Genomic DNA, 21,533 nt, shown 5'->3' with positions numbered 1-21,533 from the left:
TTTTCCACATCCTTGCCAGCACCTATTGTTTCTTTGTTGTTAATTTTAACCATTCTGACCAGTGTTAAGTGGTATCTCATTGTGGTTTGGATTTGTATTTCTCTGTTCATAAGTGATGTTGAACATCTTTTCATGTGTCAGTAAGCCATCTGGATGGAAAGGTATCTAGTCATGTCTTCTAGGCAGGTTGCCTCTTAAGCCTTTGTTTATTCATGTATAAAATAGAGATAATAGCTATCTCAGGGTTGTTCAGTGTTCAATACCTGTTACATAATAGGTACTTAATAGATATGAGCTACTTTTTCCTTAGGGCCTCTGAAGCTTGTAAGCTTGTAAGCTTCAGGAATGACTATGGGGTTTGGGTTTGGGTGCATAGTAGAAACTTTGTAGATATAGTGGAGGAGTGTATGTGTGTGTGTGCACATGTGTGTGTATGTGTTGAGGGAAGATATAATTTATTGATAAGGAAGGACATTAGCAATATTGGGTCCTCCTTTCCTATTTCTATATCCAGGTAAATTCCTTCGGCTCACTCCCCTACCTCCCTTGCCTACCCCCGAAGAAAATTAAAAAAAAAAAAAAAAGAAAGAAAGAAAACCATCAGCACAACCTCATTAGGTTATGAGTCGGCTTTATTGCCTCCCATCTCCAGTGGTGGGCATGCTGGGGTTCAGCTGTCAGCCAGAACCATTAACATTGCTAATGTCAGGGACTGGAAAACAATCTCCATCTGCTGGCTGGCCTCCCTTTCCTACTACCCACTGCTTAGCCAAGAGGCCCAGAACACCAGGGGCCACTTCGCTACTATACTGAGGTACTCACCCTGTTTCTACCCTCTTTCCCATTCTCAACCTGTGCTATTGGTAAAGGTAATCATGACTAGCCTCTAATCAGGGCTGGGAAGAAGCATCTCAATACCCAGACACAGCACATCATTGGATTAATGGATACCACAATACCTGCGATGTCTCCCTGAACATTCTTTCTTAGGGCATTGTAAATGGGACTGGGAACAGTGTGGACATATTTCTAGTTGCTAAAGATAAAAGAGTAACCCAAGAGAAGAAGATAAAGGAATTAAGCCAACACTCTCTATTTCCAGCCTTTTAATTCATCCGGAGAGTAGAAAGGCACATGACATAATAGAGGGAAGAAGTGGCAGTCAACACTGGATTTGAAAAACTCATGGATTTGGAGTCAAACAGACCTGACTCTTCTACTCACTAATTGAACCTTCACTTCTTGGAAACTTAGTTTCACTATCTATAAAATGGGCCTAGTTGTAAATGTATCACAGAGCTATTGTGAAAATCAAAGGGGATAATGAATATAGTTATTGGTATGTGGTAGTGCTCCTAAGTGATAGACCTGTTCTCTACCTCAACAAAAGTACTTTGTGTAGAGAGATGCTGACATCATTTCTTGACTCCTGCCCAAGTGTATTTCCTTGCCAGACCCTGGACACCTTATCTCTTTTGAAGTCAGGGACCATCTTAGTTTCAGTTTTGTGTCCTCCGTACATTCAAGCAATGTTTTTCTTTTCTTTTCTAGGTGGTGAAAACTATTGGCCTGAGGGAAGTTTGGTTTTTTGGTCTGCAATACCAGGACACTAAAAATTTCTCCACTTGGCTGAAACTCAATAAGAAGGTAACTTCTTACCCAGTTGTTGGGTTTGTAATTCATTCCTCCATCATATCTTATATTCAAGTGGGTAACATGTGGTAGCTGGCAAATCCAGGGCTGTGCTTTTCACTGGGTGGTCTATTGATCAGAATAAAGACAGAAGACTCAGCCAAGGTAGAACTCCTGCTCTGTCTCCACTTTGACTTCTAACAGTGAGAATGGCCTTTGTCCAAGGAGGAAGAGACCCTTCCCCTTTTCCTTGGAGCTCTGTTTTAAATTTTGACTTGTCTTATACCATAATCATTAATGGATTTTCAAGAGGAGATCGGCATCCTATTTTTTCTTTCCAAACCCAAGGGCTTTAGGAGGTTTGTTAAAAGGAGAATAACAGACTGAAGAAAAAATATATATATATGTTTATAAAGTTTCTTTAAGTACTTATTTAAATTCCAGCTAGTTAGCATACAGTGCAATATTATTTTCAGGTATAATATTTTGTGATTCATTGCTTACATACAACACCTGGTGCTCATCACAAGTGCCTTCCTTTATACCCATCACCGATTTATAACCCATTCTTTTTTGATTTTCTATCTCAGTTCAAATCCAGATGAGATGGTTTGAGTAGAAGTCCATTCAGGCTCTTCACCTCCAAGCAGTGTCTCTGCAGGAGCATGTCAGTCCTCCATCTCAATATCCTCAAACTTCCTAACTTTGTTGTTGGAGGTTTCCAGTGTCTTGTGTTATCTGATTCTGATTGTGTCTAGGGGATAAGTGCCTCACCTTCACCTGGCAGAATCTTGTTTCCCCAAGGAGTGGAGACTTTTGCTGGACAAATGTGTTGCTGTTAAGAGCCAATTTCAGGCTTTAAAAGATAGTCTAGTTTTGTTCTCTTGTCTAGCCAATTTCTAAGCCTCAATGATACATAATAGTTTTTACTTTGCTAATTTTTGGTATGGGGGGGTGCTTAAAAGAGGAGCTTTCTTAAGCCTAACCTCAAAATTTAGGGGCAGTTGGTATATTGCCAGATGTTGGTGGCTTGAAGGCTTATGACCATCAGTGGGTCGAAGGTCATTTCAGGAAGGAATCCCCAAAAATAAGCAATTATGGGCATGGAGTTGGGTCCCCAGTGAAAAAAAAAATGTCTCTTTTCTGAATTAACCAGAACAGTTGCCACCTGGCTCTTCAGGATTACCCAAATTGATGACTTTTCAGTGTGTCTCCCCACCCTACAGGCAAAGACCATTTTTTTAAGAGCTGTAACCCCTTGCTGCTCCCAGGTGACTGCCCAGGATGTGCGGAAGGAAAGTCCTCTGCTCTTCAAGTTCCGGGCCAAGTTCTATCCTGAGGATGTATCTGAGGAATTGATCCAGGACATCACACAGCGCCTGTTCTTCCTGCAAGTGAAGGAGGGCATTCTCAATGATGATATTTACTGCCCACCAGAGACTGCTGTGCTACTGGCCTCCTATGCTGTCCAGTCTAAGTATGGTGACTTCAATAAGGAAGTCCACAAGTCTGGCTACTTAGCTGGGGACAAGTTGCTGCCGCAGAGGTGAGGTGGTGCCCTTGGTCATCTGCCCTTGCATGGAGAAGGTCCGTGGCTGACCAGGCCCTGTTATACAGGGACTGCCAGATCTGTTCTGTTCTACTAGGGTCTCTCTGAAGATCATGTTATGCGTACTGGTTTTTATTTTGCTAATTAATGGTGTTGGGGGAGTGTTAAAAGAGGAGCCTTCTTAAGCCTAACCTCAAAATTTGTGGGCAGTTAGTATAAGAGACACATATTTGCATATGGCACCATGCCCTTTTGTTTCTCTGTCAAAACCAAAAGCTTTTTTCCTTCTCTTCTTTTGCCTGATTGCAGAATTGTATTGCTCTGGAAACAGGTGCTTATATAGATTACCAAAGACAGATTGACTCCTTCTACCCCAGTTCCATTTTTTTTCAATCCTTTTCACTGATTTAGACCTCTTGTATCAGAGGTTTACAGGAGGGACAGAGAAATACCCAAGCCAGGGATGTGGGGGGAGCTCCAACTGTATTTTAATATCAATAACCAGTGCACAGAGCTTTCTGCTTTTATAAACTTCAAAGCTGAATGCTCTCAAACACACATTATTTTTGTTTTAGCATCACAACAACACACAAAATGAATAAGGCAGGGATTATCTTTATTTCCTGGCTAAGGAAATAGAGCAGAGTGCTCACTCTGACTTGCCAGACCTCCTACAGCTCATTTGAGGCAGAACCAGACCTGGGACCCTAGTCTTTTGAATTTTTAACCCTGGTTTTTTTCCTACTGCTTCCAGTGGCCATTTTCGTAAGCTTGTGGATGGAAGAAAAAGTTCTTCATTCTGGGAGCCTCAGTCCCATTGGAGCTGTGGCATATGCACAACTTACCTGAAAGTATTAGGGATAATGATTGTTCTCTGGAACACTACCTGAGTCACTGCTTTGATGTCTGAGATGGCATATTTAAAACAAGTCTTGTTTATGATCTAGTAGATCTTGTTTATGATCTAGTAGATCCAGTAGATCTAGTTAAGCCTCTTTCTTCTAAAGTCATTTGGGCTGAGTTCTCTGTACTGGAGCTATATGCTGTAATCTCATACCTGAGCAATTTTCTCATAAACAAAAACTATTTGTCCCATAAGGATCTAGGAGAGAGTGTCATGCCTCCTCCATGAGGCCCATCTCTACTCTTAACCCCTCAAGTCAGCACAGAGTCTTGATACATTCCTGCCCTACTTGAAAATCACAGCATATTATTGGATTTTCTGGTTAAAACTACAAAGGAAGGTGTTAACATTGTCTTTCTTTTCCACCCATTCTTGTATTTCTCCTACCTCTCAGGCAGTTCCCTATCTCTGATTAATACCTCCTGCTACAATTTCAGTCTACTTCCAGTATGATCTTAGTGGGCTGACTCCATATCTTTTTTGCATCAATCCCTCAGAAAGTTAAGTGGGCTTCCCTTTACTTGCTTTACTCCTGCATTTGGGTTTTGTGCTTGAGTCTACTATCTGTTGTCTTTCTAGGGTTCTAGAGCAGCATAAACTCAACAAGGACCAGTGGGAGGAGCGGATTCAGGTGTGGCATGAGGAGCACCGGGGCATGCTCAGGTAATATCACCCTAGCAACTATGAGTATTACTGCTTTTGTAGGGAGAATGAGAGTAGGTTTTGGTCCAAAGAGATAAAGGACTAGGGGCACTGGAGGATGCTGGGGAGAAAGGGATAAGAATGCAACTTATAGGGGGAAATTAGAGATAGAAGGCAAATAAAGATCATTATGAAACTGTATTTTTTTAAATGATGGCAACTGATAGCCCAAACAGTTTTGACCACAAAGAAACTGAAGGGACCTCAGGATCCCTAGGGAGCTTCTAGAGTACTAGGGCCCCCTCCACAAGAAAGAAATGGTCAAGGAGATCTCTAAACATGGCAGATCTTTTGGTGTTGTCTAGTTGAGGAATGAATCTTATTATTTTGCCATCATCACACCATCTGGGTTCTGCTAAGAACGTAAGATACTTCAATGCAGCTAACATGCCAGAGGCCGGCAAGGGTCGGCCCACCCTTGTTACCCTTGGGAACCTCAGATCCTAGGCTCCTGTCAACAGGTTTTGTTTGACAATGTCAAACATGTCATCTGCTCACCCTCTATCCCCTTTCCCTCCCCTAATGGCAAGATTCTTGTCAGAAGTGCAGAGCATATAGGCTATCTCCCTGGGTCTGATTCACAGGCTCGCCTCTATAATCCCCCCAAATCTTTTATTTAGGGAGGATGCTGTTCTAGAATATCTGAAGATTGCCCAGGACCTGGAGATGTATGGTGTGAACTACTTCAGCATCAAGAACAAGAAAGGCTCAGAATTGTGGCTGGGAGTGGATGCCCTAGGTCTCAACATCTATGAGCAGAATGACAGGTATAACTTAGATTTCTCTTAGTTTATTTGGGCCACTCTGACACCTAGTACTCATCACGAAGTAGGACTGTATCTCCTGGGTCCCAACTAGGTCCCACCCTTTTCTACCTAGTTTAGATCAGCCTAAATGATTGCATAACCTCCCAGGCCTCAAAATCTTGCATTGACCATACTTGCACCATCCACTATGGTAGTCACTGGCCACATGTGGCTATTAAGCTCTTGAAATACAGCTACTCTTAAATTGAGATACACTGTAAGTGTAAACTATACACAAGACTTTGAAGACTTAGTGTGAAGAGTAGAATGATGAATGTCTCATTAAATACTTTCTAAGATATTTATGTGTTCAAATGATAGTCTTTTAGGTATGTTGGGTTAAATGAACTGTTATTATAGTTACTCCCACCTGTTTCTTTTTTACTTCTTTTCTTTCTTAAAAATTTATCAATGTATAATGTATTATTTGTTTCAAGGGTACAGGTCTGTGAATCATCAGCCTTACACAATTCACAGTGCTTACCATAGCACATACCCTCCCCAATGTCCATTATCTAGCCACCCTATCCCTTCCCTCAACTCCAACATGTGGCTACTAGAAAATTTAAAATATCATTATTTTTCCATTGGACAGCATCACCCTAGAACCAACCTTGTCAGGATTTGTAATTAATCCCACTCCCATATGATGATTAAATGCTTTTTGGCCTACATTCCCTTTTCTATAGACTTTTCTCATTTTCTTATTTTTTCCATTGGTCTGCTCTTGGTGAGGATGGATGTAGTAAATGATTGTTCCATGTAACTTCTGAATCTTGGAGCTCATTGTTTACATTCTCCCCAACTGTTACAACCTTGGGTGGAAGAGTCCCAGTAAAGCAGGGGTGGAGATTCTTGTGAGAGATTTTCACAGTGTTCCTGCCTCAACAAAAAATACAGTAAAACTGAGGACTCTGAGAAACAAACTGAGGGTTTTGGAAGGGAGGGGGTAAGGGGGTGGATGAGCCTAGTGGTGGTTATTAAGGAGGGCACGTATTGCATGGAGCACTGGGTATGGTGCATAAACAATGAATTTTGGAACACTGAAAAGTAAAATTTAATTAAAAAAATACAGTAAAACAAACCTCAGAGTTTGGGACAAGAAATAATAAGTTGGTTGTGGTATCAGGAGGTCCTTTTTGCACCCTCAAACTGGCAACTGACCTGGTAGCTTGTGATAACACTGGCTGAGCTGATAATGAATCTACCTCCTTAAGGAAGAAGTAGGGGGTGCAAAAGGCAAACCACCAACCCTCTATGTCCTTCTTGTCTTTCCATGGTCCTAATGTTCTTGTTCTCTACAGACTGACTCCCAAGATAGGCTTTCCCTGGAGTGAGATCAGAAATATTTCTTTCAATGACAAGAAATTTGTCATCAAGCCCATTGACAAAAAAGCCCCGGTAAGTGATTCTTCCTACTGGACAAGAAAGGTACTTGCCAAGACCTGGATAATGCTAGGAGCAAACATGTCATTGTATGTTTCTCTCATTTTTCTGGATTTTTTTTTTGTATGTGTGCGGGGGCTAGGAATAGGAGGCACAAAAGGAGATTGGCCCTGAAAGGGGTTATTGATGACGAGACATGATCAGGAGACATCCTGTAGCTGGTGCCACCCTGGCAAATGTGTGTTAGGAGAAACATAGATGAGGGAGAGCCCCAGGCAGTCTAAGTACTCCCTCTCTGCCACTGTCTTCTGCTGCCCTGATGCCGTGGGGGTGGAAACGGAGAGCACATCTTATTTTTTTTAAGCCTGTAGGCTCCAGAAAGGGAAACTGTTGGTATACTTGATTTATTTTTAATTGTGGAGAATAGACAGAGCCAGAAATCCAGATCCAAAAGATGATCTTCGAAACTTGCTGTTTGGTATAACTTTACTGCTGTCCTCTCAAGACTTATCTCCAGGGCAACCCAAGAACAAGAAAGGGCTTTGGGTCCAGGCATTCCTCTAACATGCTCACCACAGTTTTCACTTACTTAGCTGCCTGTGGTTGATAAGACTGGAAAGCTGGTGATTGAGAGTAAGATAGAAAAAAGAAAAAGGTCTTGTCTTTTGGTATACCTCATGTCCAACAGGGGTTAAAGGCCATGCTGAGATAGACCCTTCTCATAAGGCCTCAACAATTCTTCTCCAGCTGTAAGTTCTCTGAACTTCTGCTGCTAGGTACTTTATATATTTTATCTTGTTTAATGCTCAACAACCTTGTCAGGTAAGTAGTAGTATACCTGCTTTATATTTGTGGAAATTAAGGTTCAAAGAATTGGAGTGATTTGCTCAAGATCACACAGCTAAAAAATATAAATCTGGGGTTTATATATACATTATTTGACCTCTAAAGCCTGTGCTCCTTCCACTGCACACTAAGCCATATGAAACAGTAGTAATTTGGGTTCCATGGCAGAGGAACTGGTAGTTAACCCATTAATTGGTAACCTTGGTCCAATGGTATTTATAGTAACAATTAAGCAAACTAGATTCTTGTGTGTGTGTTTTTTCCTTTTCTTCTTTTTTTAAATTGCTGCTGTGTTCAACTTCCAGTGGGAAAAGTTAATTAACAAAGACAGCTGAGATCAAAGGCTTATTTTTTTAAATGACAGCCAGAGCAATCAGTGTTCAAATTTATGTATTTATGTATGTATTTACGATTTGCATTATCCCAAAAATGATTTAAGGGGCTGTGTCTAGGATATGCTTTTAGGAGGATACAGAAACAGTCCAGCTCCCCACACCACCATATCCCAGGGGCCTCTAAGAGAGACCCCTGAGATTTAGCAAGATCCCTCATTAGCAAATAGGTTCCATTCCTATCTTTCAATTAGATTGAGGATATTTTAGGATGTGATGTTTTCATAAGCAAAGGTTAAAAGAAATTGTGGTTTGATGGAAAGAACACTGGTTTTAGAGTCCAGAGGTCTGGGTTCTAGTCCTGGGTTTGCCACTAGTCTTCTGTGTTACCATGGACAAGTTACTTCACTACTCTGATAATTAACCTTCTTATCTGTAATATGAGAAAATTGGGATAAATAACCCTTTCAGTGCTTTCAAAAGGCAGAAGCTCACTTTCATCTGTCCTTCCAAACTCATTTTGATTGTTGGTTTCCTATCAGGACTTTGTCTTCTATGCTCCCCGGCTGAGGATTAACAAGCGTATCTTGGCCCTGTGCATGGGGAACCATGAACTATACATGCGCCGCCGCAAGCCTGACACCATTGAGGTACAGCAGATGAAGGCACAGGCCCGGGAAGAGAAGCACCAGAAACAGATGGAACGGTAGGTTCTGTGGCACTAGAGTGGAGGGTGGAGGCTAGGGCAAAGAAGCTTCCCAAAAGTGTCAAGATTGATAAAGGAAAGACATGGAACCATCCTGGGATGGGGGAAGAGAGAGCTGTACAGGGTTATCACCTCTACTATTAAGTCTCAGGCATCACCTTCCCCAGGAAGCTGACATCAGAAGCCTAGGATTTTAGAGGCTTATGGGGGGAGGGATATTTCATAGTTCCATATAGTCTCTGATCCACATGCCATTGCTTTTCTAGGCAGATTTCTCGGTTGCTCCAGCCTATCTGACCAGTGTAGTGTCATTAGTAGAAAGCTCCATGCACATTTAAACATGGACTCTGATTTTTTTGAATGGATTTCTGAGTGGAATTGGGGAGAGCCACCAGAATTTTCCTTATGTAACTCCCTTGTTACTGAAAGTGTAGCAAGACTCAGCAACAGTGACATCAACTTGAGAACTTATTAGAAAGGCAGAATCTAACACCCTACTCCAGACCTTCTAACTCAGAATCTGCATCTTTTTTTAAAGATTTTATTTATTAATTTGACGAGATCACAGGTAGGCAGAGAGGCAGGCAGAGAGAGTGAGAGGGAAGCAGGCTCCCTGCCGAGCAGAGAGCTCGATGTGGGACTCGATCCCAGGACCCTGAGATCATGACCTGAACCGAAGGCAACGGCTTAAACCACTGAGCCACCCAGGCACCCCCAGAATCTGCATCTTGATTAAGATACTAGGAGATCATTTCTCCAAAAAAGGTATGCAAATGGCCAGCAAACATGTGAAAACATCCCTAATTATCAGGGAAATGCAAATCAAAACTACAGTGAGATACCACTTGGTAACTCACTAATATGGATATAATAAATAAATACAGAAAATAAGAGCTGTTGTCAAGGATGTGGAGAAATTGGAACTCATGTACATTGCTGGTGGAAATGTTTCAACTACTATGGAAAATAGTTTGGTGGTTTCTCAAAAAGTTAAACATAGAATTACCATATGATCCCCAAATTCCACTCCTAGGTATATATTCAAAATAATTGAAAACAGTACATGTGGGGCACCTGGGTAGCTCAGTGGGTTAGGCCTCTGCCTGGCTCAGGTCATGATCTCAGGGTCGTGGGATTGAGCCTGGCATCAGGCTTTCTGCTCAGCAGGGAGCCTGCTTCCCCCTCTCTCTCTGCCTGCCTCTCTGCCTACTTGTGTTCTCTGTCTGTCAAATAAATAAATAAAAATCCTTAAAAAAAACAGTACATGTACACAAATGTTCATAGCAGTGCTATTTGCAATGGACAGAAGATAGAAATAGACCGAATGGTCAGCAGATGAATAGATAAACACATTGTATAGCCATACAATGGAATAGTATTCAGCCATAAAAAGGAATAAAGTCCTGATACATATTACAATGTGAATGAACCTCTATAACAGAATGCTAAGTTAAAGAAACCAGACGCAAAATTTCATATACCATATGATTCCACTATATGAAATATCCAAAATAGATAAATGTTTAGAGGCAGAACGCAGGTTGATGGTTATTAGGGGTAATGGGCGGGAAGAGGTAAGAAGAAACTCACTTATGTGTATATGGTTTTGCTTTGGAGTGATGAAAATGTTTTGGAACTAGATAGAGGCAGTGAATGTACATTATGAATGTACTAAATGCCACCAAATTGTTTGCTTTATAGTGGTTACTATAATGTAAATTTCACCTCAATAAATTATTTAAAAAATAAGATCCCAGGTGATTCCTGTTCATGTTAAGGTTTGAGAACAGTGTTGTAGTAGATACTCTGTCATAAACAGTTTGGAACCTCAGGAGGCTTCTAAATGTAGTAGCTTAGAAAAGGAGTCCAAATAAGTCCAAATAAGAACCAAAGTTCTTATTTATTCGGAAAAATTTTACTGAGATTGGGGAAGTGTACAGAGCTGGATCTGGCAGGAACCTGCCCTCAAGGATCTTAAAGTCTGGTAGGAGAAAGAGGAAAAGCAATATATACATAACTGTTCAAGGTACAAATACCCTGTCATTTTTTTCATTCAATAAGTATTTAATGAGTAGTGAAAAATAAATAGACAAAAATCCCTGCTATCAGGAATCTGACATTCTCGTGGAAAGAGAACAAATACGGAAATTATATAGTATGTAAGTTGGTGAGAAAGTGCTGTGGAGAAAAATAATAAAGAGGAGGGATGGGGAGAATATAGGTCAAGTATTCTGAGGGCCCAGAGAAAGAAAAAACGCCTAGCCCAGGGTGAAAAAGGAACCTCCTAGAAGATGCATTGGGGCAAAAAAAGTGAATACTTGTTTTAGATTTGCAACAAATTCTGGGGGAAAAGAGCCTAGAGCTGGGATGTAGAGGGCCTGTAGAAGCCATAGAGCTCAGTGGACTCCCAACGCAGAGTCAAAACTTGACCCTATAACTATGAGGTAGATGGGCAGGACTTATTAGGCCATTTTACAGATAGGAGTGCTGAGAACAAGAGCAAAGAAATGACATAGTTAAGTTCACACACTGGTTACCCATTGGTGAGTAGTAGAGCTGGGAGTCCAGGTTAGATCCTGACTCTGGAATAAATGACAGGGTCCTGGGTGTACTGACCAATGTGGGGCTATAATGTAAGGACAGGATGTGGGGATAAGGGAGCGTGGTCCTAACTCACAAGCTCTAAGTGTGTTAGATGGGTAAGGGCTGAGGGTCCAGGGCCAGAGAGCCTTGGGGCCTTTCCATGTGACCTATTCCATCCTTTCTCTTTCCTTAGTGCTTTGCTGGAAAATGAGAAGAAGAAGCGTGAGATGGCAGAAAAGGAGAAGGAGAAGATTGAACGGGAAAAGGAGGAACTGATGGAGAGGCTGAAGCAAATTGAGGAACAGACTAAGAAGGCTCAGCACGGTGAGGCTTAGAGTCAGTCACCTTGGAGACTGGGTTTTCCTAGAGCCTAACTCTGAGCTAGAGGCTCTTTTGCCTGAGCTGCAGACTCAGGCTATCTAATCCATATGTGGCTACAGATAGATGAAAGACAGGGCAAAAGGAAGAGTTCCCAGAGCTTTCTGCCAGCTGTGCCCTGGGATAAAGCATTTCCAGGAAGGAAGCTAGGTGTTCCTTCCATGTCTGCATATTTCACTATCTTTCCCCCTTCTTCTCTTTCCAGAACTAGAAGAACAGACCCGCAGGGCCCTGGAGCTTGAACAGGAGCGGAAGCGTGCCCAGAGTGAGGCTGAAAAACTGGCCAAAGAGCGTCAAGAAGCTGAAGAGGCCAAGGAAGCCCTGTTGCAGGCCTCCCGCGATCAGAAGAAGACTCAGGAACAGCTGGTAAAGCTATAAAATGAGCTAGGATTGTGGTAACTGAATTTTCTTCCCTGTCTGCCTACCTATTCACAGTTACTCCTGCCTGCAGGGCTGTCTCCTTCCATCAGGGTGCCAGTCAACAGGTCTCCAGCAGATATTTTATTCAAAAGCAAGCTGCAGAGTCACTGATGTGGCCCAGAAAGCTTTGCAGTCTTCCCTAACCCTTACTTTTATTCTACTTACTTAGCCCTTAGGGATCTGAGCTGATGACCTGAAAAAGGAAAGGGAGGGAGGAAAGAAGCAAAAGAATTTACACTTAATTGACTACCTACTGTGTGTTACAAGTTATGCTAGCAACTTTTCCTCTTCCCTTACTTTCTGATTTCCTCTCCCAATAATCCTATGGGATTAGCCCACATGGGATACTATGCCCAGTTAAGGAAATTAGGACTCAAGGAGGTTTAAGAGATTTGTCAAAGATCACACAGTGTGGCCGAGTAAGGCTGAGAACCTATTTTTGCCTCTTTTTGAAGGGTTTGTTCACTAAAATTGTATGTAAAACTGTGTCCAGGCACTTTTCAGGGGAATAGAGTGAGCATCCTTACTTTCATCTTTTTTTTAAATTTATTTTTTACTTATTTTCAGCATAACAGTATTCATTATTTTTTCACGACACCCAGTGCTCCATGCAATCCAATCCGTGCCCTCTATAATACCCACCACCTGGTGCCCCAACCTCCCACCCCCCCGCCACTTCACACCCCTCAGACTGTTTTTCAGAGTCCATAGTCTCTCATGGTTCACCTCCCCTTCCAATTTCCCCCAACTCCCTTCTCCTCTCTAACTCCCCATGTCCTCCATGCTATTTGTTATGCTCCACAAATAAGTGAAACCATATGATAATTGACTCTCTCTGCTTGACTTATTTCACTCAGCATAATCTCTTCCAGTCCCGTCCATGTTGCTACAAAAGTTGGGTATTCATCCTTTCTGATGGAGGCATAATACTCCATAGTGTATATGGACCACATCTTCCTTATCCATTCATCCGTTGAAGGGCATCTTGGTTCTTTCCATAGTTTGGCGACCGTGGCCATTGCTGCTATTAACATTGGGTTACAGATGGCCCTTCTTTTCACTACATCTGTATCTTTGGGGTAAATACCCAGGAGTGCAATTGCAGGGTCAAAGAAAACTTCTTTGCCTGTTTTTGTGCCAGTACCATGCTGTCTTGGTGATCATAGCTTTGTAATAAAGCTTGAAATCAGGTAACGTGATGTCCCCAGTTTTATTTTTGTTTTTCAACATTTCCTTAGTGATTAGGGGTCTCTTCTGATTCCAGACAAATTTTCATCTTTATTACTTTTGTGACTCAAAAGTTAAGAACCCATGTCCCAAATTCCTTTATATATGTTCTTTCGCTCTACTGTTTGGAGTGTGAATGCAGGAACTAAGACCTATTTACCAGGGAGAAGTTTCCTCTAGAAGATAGATGTGTCCAAGATGAGAGGGTGTGCATAAGGGTTATTTTTTCCCCTTGTTCAGATTGCCTTGTGACACTATAGCATCTTTCCTATACTTGTCCTGGGAGGAGTCTTAGTGGAGTCCTGAGCATTCCAGAAAAGCAGGAAGGGGTCTGGTACTTCATACAGTGACACATTGATTCCCAAAGATTTATGAAGGCCCTAAATATGCAGTGGGCAATAGTGTATGCATGAGAGAAAGAGGGGGAGGATGAAAGGAAAGCGGGGAGAGGGAGAGAGAAATTACATGTTTGTGTTCAGGAGGTCTGTAGTCTAGGTGTGGATCTATGACTTCTAACAAAATGATTTGGAGTTAAAAAGAATAGTAAATCTGAGAATAGGATGGTCTTCCAGTCATCCTGGAGGAGGTGTGGTAAAAAGAGCCTCCAGAACAGCAAGCAAGTGGAACAGCAGGTTTTCTATTGGCTCCCCAGTGGAACTGGGGTTGAAGATACCTAGGTCCTGAGGACCAGAAGGCTCAGCTCTCACAAGCTTCCAATTTATCCATAGGCCTTGGAAATGGCAGAATTGACAGCTCGAATCTCTCAGCTGGAGATGGCTCGACAGAAGAAGGAAAGTGAGGCTGTGGAATGGCAGCAGAAGGTAAGACACAGTGCCCTGAGTAAAAGCCTTATGATAAATGATAGGTTTCAGTTCCTTAGATTCCTCAGATTTGGGCTCCTTATTCTTTGCATCCTTCCTTGATAGCAGGCATCATGGGAGAAGGAGCTCGGGGCTTTCTCAAATACTTCCCAGAATTCTCCAATACACCAGGGAAGTTGGTAAATTGTTCCTATTACATAGATGCAGAAACTAAAGGCAGACAAAGTAACTTGGCCTTCCTGGTGCCTGCCTTCTGCTGGGCCATTCTATGCATTTGTAGGATGCCACAAGTTAGCCTGATCTGACTGTTGGTTCTTCCTGCCCTCTATTACTGGACAGGCTCAGATGGTACAAGAAGACTTGGAGAAGACCCGTGCTGAGCTGAAGACTGCCATGAGTACACCTCACGTAGCTGAGCCAGCTGAGAATGAGCAGGATGAGCAGGATGAGAATGGAGCAGAGGCCAGTGCTGACTTGCGGGCTGATGCCATGGCCAAGGATCGCAGTGAGGAGGAACGTACCACTGAGGCAGAGAAGAATGAGCGTGTTCAGAAGCACCTGAAGGTATTCCAACAGGACCAGAGGGTCAAAGATACCATGTACATTCCTTATATCATTATTGGGTTAGGTAGAGGAGCCTGTCTCATTGGGGTATGGGAGTCTGAGCCTTTCTCTAATGAGAGCTTTAAGGATAAGCACCCATCATTTATCAGTCAGAACTTGGGCCACCTCCTCCTTTTGTTTTTTGCCCTATACTCCATTTTTTTCTTGTATCCAGAAAAATACCCTGACCTAATTTCTACCTGAATCTTTGGTACATTTTTCTACTTTCAGAGAATACCTGCCATTGGTCCACAAAGTTTGTGGATTTTTCTTTTTTTGATTATTTTATTCTTGCCCCACTGCATTTCCAACATTGCTGAAAATGGCCCTCAAAAATATATATATGTGTTTGTATGTAGAAAGAGAGGAGTTAAGGGGTGTGTGTGTGTGTGTGTGTGTGTGTGTGTGTGTAGAGGGGGGGAGAGAGAATGAATCTGATGAATCTGCTTAAATAAGAAGAGGTAAAGTGAGAGCAAGCCATTAACCCCTCATCCCCTTACACCCTCACAGGCCCTCACTTCAGAACTGGCCAATGCCCGTGATGAGTCCAAGAAGACTGCCAATGACATGATCCATGCTGAGAACATGCGACTTGGCCGAGACAAATATAAAACCCTGCGTCAGATCCGGCAGGGCAATACTAAGCAGCGTATTGATGAATTTGAGTCCATGTAATGTTCACCAAGCCTCTAAGGACCCCTCCTCCCTTCTTCCTTGCCCCCACACTCCTATACTCTTGCCTAACTCACATTGTGCTGAAGCAACTAACTAGAGCAGCCCTGGAGTCATGCCAAGTCTTCAGTGCCCCTATGGGACCAAACCTAGCCCCTCAGCCCTCACTCACCTCATTGGGCAAATAAATGGCCCACTATAGTGCCAATTGGACCGTCTTTTCCCTCTATGTCCATTTTAATCTAGATTGCTAGAAGAGACCACTTTGTAGCTTAGAGGCAGTTCCTACTTGATTGGGGAAATACCCCCACTGTTCTGTGGGACTTAAGTGTGATATAAGTTGAAAACTAACCCCCATCCCTGCCCCACAACTTCCTTCCTTTTCAGGGTCCTGTGATTTGCAGAATTAGAGCATCACACAGTTTACAGAAGGAGGTAGGGCCCTGGGTGTATGCTCTAGGATATCAGCGAATTTAGGATTAGACCTTACAATGTCCATTTCTTCTAGAGTTATTTAGGCTTCATAATGATTGGAAGTGAAAAAGATGTCAGTCATTCTTCTCTATACCTCCCAGATTGGACCTGTTACAAAATCCTTCTAAGTCTTGTCCCTGAGTTCAGGATTTCAGATTTTCCCCACAGTGAGATGGGAGGAGACAGTATCTTCAAGAGACTTCACGAACATCTTAGAAGGCTATTGCCCATTCTATTCAGGCAGGGCTGTTTAGAAGATCCTCCCCAATGCCTTATGGGAGCCTAGGCTTGTTTCAAGTGAGCTCTATGGGAAGAGGTATCCCTTACTATTATTCTGGGTCTCTCCCTTCTTGGGATCTGCCCCTCCCCATTCCAATCCCCAAATTCCCTCCAGATAGAATAGTAGGGATGTTTACCCAAAAGCCTAGCCATCCCATCCAGAACTCTTGCCAGTGGGGGTAAATGTTCACAATGGGCTTCAGAGAGCTGTTGGGGGCTCTGGTCTGGTCCCTTCTACACTCTAACCCCCTTTTCTCAACACAGGAGCAACCTCCTCCTCTTCTCTGTTTCATGTGTGCTCCTTTTTTTTTTTCTTACCAGTATTATATATTCTAGTGGCATCTAATTCAATATTGATTTCTGTGTTTCTTGCTAGTGCACCCTTAGAAGATACTAGTTTTGAGGCAGGATGATTTTGGCCTCATTTCCTTACCATTCCCACATATGGGGGGAAGCATATACTAGGAAGCATATACTATATTATAAAAGAATATTTTGCCAGAAATACTATTGTAAGAAGCTTTCAGTATTAGTGATGTCATCTATCACTATAGGTCATACAGTTCATTTTTAAATTACTTGGTATTTGGTTTTATTGTTCTTTTTATTTTCCCTTCTCCCCAGAGTTCAGTCCCCAAAGGGTAATACTGTTGCTCCATGGCAGTGCCCCTAGCCCAGAGCCCTTGGCTTCAATCCCTCCCAAACTCCATCCTGCCTGACTTTGGGGAGTCTTATGTGCATTGCTGTGAATTATATTGACTCTTTTGGTTATAGGCCCTATACTGGCTAAATTCAAACCTGGAATTGTGGGGTACTCTAGCTGCCTCTTAAGGGCAATAATGCACCCACAGGGAGCCTGGGGAGAAAGGTTAGATTTTGTATTCAATTTTTTTGTGTGTGTTTTTTGGGAGTTTTTAAAAATTGTTTTTGGAAGGATTTATGCTCAACCCATGTTCTATTTCAGTGCCAATAAAATTTAGGATGACTTCTCTGTGCCTTTATTTTTGTTGTGGTGTGAGTAGTGGCTATAAAATACTACACTAAAATTTCCATTCTGTAGACCACCTTCCAATCTTTGGGCTCATTTCATCCTCATTTCAGTCCTATGGAGAGCAGATATGACCATCCTCATTTTATAGAGGGGCCAAGGGAATTGAAAAAGAAGAGTAACTGCCAAAGGGCACAGGACTCTCTTAATCACTTACACCCTTTCCACAGCTCCAGGCTAATTTTTCCGGTGTAGGTGGGCCCTGCATTGACCATGTAATGTTCTGGGGCTCACTTGCACTTGGGACTTTGGAGTTGCTTGTGAGAAATGGTTTGTATCTCTAGATTCCTCCTGGGATAGTTAAGCCCTGTCCTGCCTTCTTGTCAGGAAATCTTCCAGGCTTGCCTACTTCCTACTACTAAATTTTTGCACTACCAGTGAAGATCAGAAAAATTACCTTGAGCCCTGTTGTAAAAGGCAGTGGGGAGTGAAGTGTAAAGTGAAATGGAATATGTACAAAAGCTGTTGGGAAGTACTTTACAGCTTACAAAACGTGTCTATTTTGTAGCTTAAATGGGGTTATGTCAGTTTAACAAATGAGAAAACTGATACCGGGATAAGATTTCTCAGCTCTCTTGAACCTGACACATTATCTCACTCACCAGTCCCCATCTTTGTGAACCAACACTTGCAAGGAAAAGTAAACTATGTATTCTGTGAGCTTTAAATCCTTCACAACAAACCTTTGAGCCAGGGAACCTGAACTTGTCTGCACATTGGAATTTTAAAGGTTGAAAAGCCCAGACCACATCCTCAGATCAAATTATAATCTGTAGTACAGACCAGTACACTTGGTGATTTCAATGTGTAGATAGACTTGGGAAACACTGCTCTGAAGACATACTATTTTTTAACACTTCTTAAAATTTTTAAATTTCATTTTAATTTCAGCATAGTTAACGTGTAGTGTTACTCTGGTTGCAGGTGTACAATACAGTAATTCAACAATTCCACACATCTCCCAGTGCTCATCACAGCAAGTGTACTCCTCATCCCATCCCGCGTTTCACCCACTCTCCCCCCACCACCTCCCCTCTGGTAACCTAACAGTATGTTCTCGATAATTAAGAGTCTGTTTCTTGGCTTGTCTCTTTCTCCCAATCTTTCCTTTCCTTATTTGTTTTATTTCTTAAACCCCACACATGAGTGAAATCATATGTCATTTTTCTTTATCTGACTGACTTATTTCATTTAGTATTATATTCCCTAGCTCCATCCATGTCATAGGAAACGGCAAGATTTCATAATTTTTATGGCTAAATAATATTCGTGTGTGTGTGTATGTGTGTGTGTGTGTGTGTGTGTGTGTGTGTAATATATCTCATTTCTTTACCCACTCATCTATCAATGGACACTTGGGCTACTTCCATAATTTGGCTATTGTAAATAATGTTGCTATAAGCATAGGGATGTAAGTATCCCCTTACATTTTGGGGAGTAAATACCTAGTACTGCTATTGCTGGATCATAAGGTGTTTCTATTTTTGACTTTTTGAGGAACATCCATAGCTTTCCACAGTGGCTTCACCAGTTTGCATTCTCACCAACAGTGCAAGAGGGTTCCATTTTCTCCACATCTTTGCCAATACTTGTGTTTTTGAGTTTAGTTATTTTGATAAATATGAGGTGGTATCTCATTGTAGTTTTGCCTTGCACTTCCCTGATGACAAGTGATGTTAAGCATCATTTTGTATGTCTGTTGGTGATCTGGTTATCTTTGGAGAAATGTCTCTTCATTTTTTGTGCTCAATTTTTAATTGGATTATTTGGTTTTTGAGTGTTGATTTATATACATTCTTTATATATTTTGGATGCTAACCATTTATCAGATACATCTTTTGCAAATATTTCTCCCATTCAGTAGATTGCCTTTTATTTTGTGGATTGTTTCCTTCATGGTGCAGAAGTTTTTTGTTTGTTTGTTTGTTTGTTTTTGTTTTTGTTTTTTTTAAGTAGTCCCAGCAGTTAACTTTTCTTTTATTTCCCTAATCTCAGAAGATATACCTAGAAAAATATTACTAGGGCCAATGTCAGTCACATTACTGCCTGTGCTCTCTTCTGGAATTTTTATGGTTTCAGTTATCATATTTAGGTCTTTAATCCACTTTGAATCTCTTTTTGTATATGGTGTAAGAAAGTGGTCCAGTTTCATTCTTTCGCATGTAGCTGACCAATTTTCCTAGCACCATTTGTTGAAGACACTGTCCTAAGCCTACTAGATCATCTTTCCTGCTTTCTCAAATATTAATTGACCATATAGTTGTGGGAACCTTTCTGGGTTTTCAATCCTGTATCATTGATCTATGTGGCAGTACCATACTATTTTGATTATTACAGCTTTGTAATATAACTTGAAGTCTGGAATTGTGATACTTCCAGCTTTGCTTTTATTCTTAAATGTTACTTTTGCAATCAGGGATCTTTTGTGGTTCCATACAAATTTTAGAAGTGTTTGTTATAGTTCTGTAAAAAAATAATGTTGGTATTTTGATTGGGATTGCATTTAATGTGTAGATTGCTTTGGGTATTTTAAACATCTTAACAATATTTGTTCTTCCAATCCATGAGCATGGAATATCTTTCATTTCTTTGTGTCATCTTCAATTTCTATCATCTATGTTTTATAGTTCTCAGAGTATAGGTCTTTCACCTTTTTGGTTAGTTTATCCCTAGGTATATTATTATTTTTGGTACACTTGTAAATGGGATTGTTCTCTTTTTTAAAAAACTTTTTTTTTCATTATTTATTTATTCATTTGACAGAGAGATCACAAGTAGGCTGAGAGGCAGAAAGAGAGAGAGAGAGAGAGAGGGAAGCAGGCTCTCCACTGAGCAGAGAGCCCGATGCGGGGCTCGATCCCAGGACCCTGAGATCATGACCCGAGCTGAAGGCAGAGGCTTAACCCACTGAGCCACCCAGGCGCCCCTGGGATTGTTCTCTTAATCACTCTTTCTGCTGCTTCATTATTAGTATATAGAAATGCAACAGATTTTTTATTATTAACATATAATGTATTATTTGTCCCAGGGGTGCAGGTCTGTGAATCATCAGGCTTACAAATTTCACAGCACTCACCATAGCACATACCCTCCCTAATGTCCATAATACAGCTACCCCATCCCTCCCACCACACTGTCCTCCAGCAACCCTCAGTTTGTTTCCTGAGATTGAGTCTCTTACAGTTTGTCTCCCTCTCTGATTTTGTCTTGTTCCACCTTTCCCTACCTTCCCATATGATCCTCTGTCTTTTTCTCAAATTCCTCATATCAGCAAGATCATATGATAATTTACTTTCTCTGACTTACTTTGCTAAGCATAATACCTTCTAATTCCATCCATGTCATTGCAAATGGCAAGATTTCATTTTGATGGCTGCAAAATATTCCACTGTAGATCCATTCCATTGTAGATCCATTCATCTGTTGAAGGACATCTAGGCTCTTTCCATAGTTTGGCTATTGTGGACATTGGCTGCTGTGGACATTGGGGTTCCTGTGCCCCTTTGGATCACCATATTTGTATCTTTGGGGTAAATACACAATAGTGCAATTACTGGGATGTATGGTAGCTCTATTTTCAACTTTTTGAGGAAGCTCCAAACTGTTTTCCAGAGTGGCTGCACCAGCTTATATTCCCGCCAACATTGTAGGAGGGTTCCCTTCTTTCCGCATCCTCACCAACATCTGTTGTTTCCTGACTTGTTAATTTTAGCCATTCTGATTGGTGAGGGTTTGATTTATATTTCCCAGGTGCCAAATGATGTTGAGCACTTTTTCTTGTGTCTGTTGGACATTTGGATGTCTTCATTGCAGGAATGTCTTTTCACATCTCTGCCCACTTGTTGCCTGAATTATTTGTTCTTTGGGTGTTGAGATTGATAAGCTCTTTATAGATTTTGGATACTAGCCCTTTATCTGATATGTCATTTTTAAATATCTTCTCCCATTCTGTTGGTTGTTGTTTGGTTTTGTTGACTATTTCCATTGCTATGCAAAAGCTTTTTATCTTGATGAAGTCCCGATAGTTCATTTTTGCCCCTGCTACCTTTGGCTTTGGCAATATTTTTAGGAAGAAATTGCTGTGGCTGAAGTTGAAGAGGTTGCTGCCTGTGTTTTCCTCTAGGATTTCTATGGATGCATGTCTCACACTTAGGCCTTCATCCAT

At 41.5% G+C, this 21,533-nt stretch overlaps 1 protein-coding gene across 1 annotated transcript in view; it reads left to right on the top strand.

Annotated features, from left to right (window-relative positions):
* The window catches only part of MSN (moesin), an 83,546-nt gene extending 66,237 nt beyond the window's left edge, over positions 1-17,309 (top strand). The window contains exons 3-13 of the mRNA XM_004780009.3: positions 1,552-1,647; positions 2,904-3,178; positions 4,665-4,748; positions 5,408-5,554; positions 6,898-6,994; positions 8,700-8,863; positions 11,640-11,770; positions 12,030-12,190; positions 14,200-14,292; positions 14,632-14,856; positions 15,406-17,309. Coding sequence (XP_004780066.1) covers positions 1,552-1,647; positions 2,904-3,178; positions 4,665-4,748; positions 5,408-5,554; positions 6,898-6,994; positions 8,700-8,863; positions 11,640-11,770; positions 12,030-12,190; positions 14,200-14,292; positions 14,632-14,856; positions 15,406-15,570 — 1,638 coding nt within the window. The 3' untranslated portion in view covers positions 15,571-17,309. The remainder of the gene's footprint in view (positions 1-1,551; positions 1,648-2,903; positions 3,179-4,664; positions 4,749-5,407; positions 5,555-6,897; positions 6,995-8,699; positions 8,864-11,639; positions 11,771-12,029; positions 12,191-14,199; positions 14,293-14,631; positions 14,857-15,405) is intronic.
* Positions 17,310-21,533: the final 4,224 nt, after the last annotated feature.

The sequence above is a fragment of the Mustela putorius genome, unplaced genomic scaffold (assembly GCF_011764305.1).
Source record: "Mustela putorius furo isolate JIRA1106 unplaced genomic scaffold, ASM1176430v1.1 tig00000549_pilon_pilon_pilon, whole genome shotgun sequence".
In the NCBI taxonomy this organism is placed as follows: domain Eukaryota; kingdom Metazoa; phylum Chordata; class Mammalia; order Carnivora; family Mustelidae; genus Mustela; species Mustela putorius.
The sequence above is the reverse complement of the archived record's forward strand: the minus strand, read 5'-3'. Positions and strand labels throughout refer to the sequence as shown.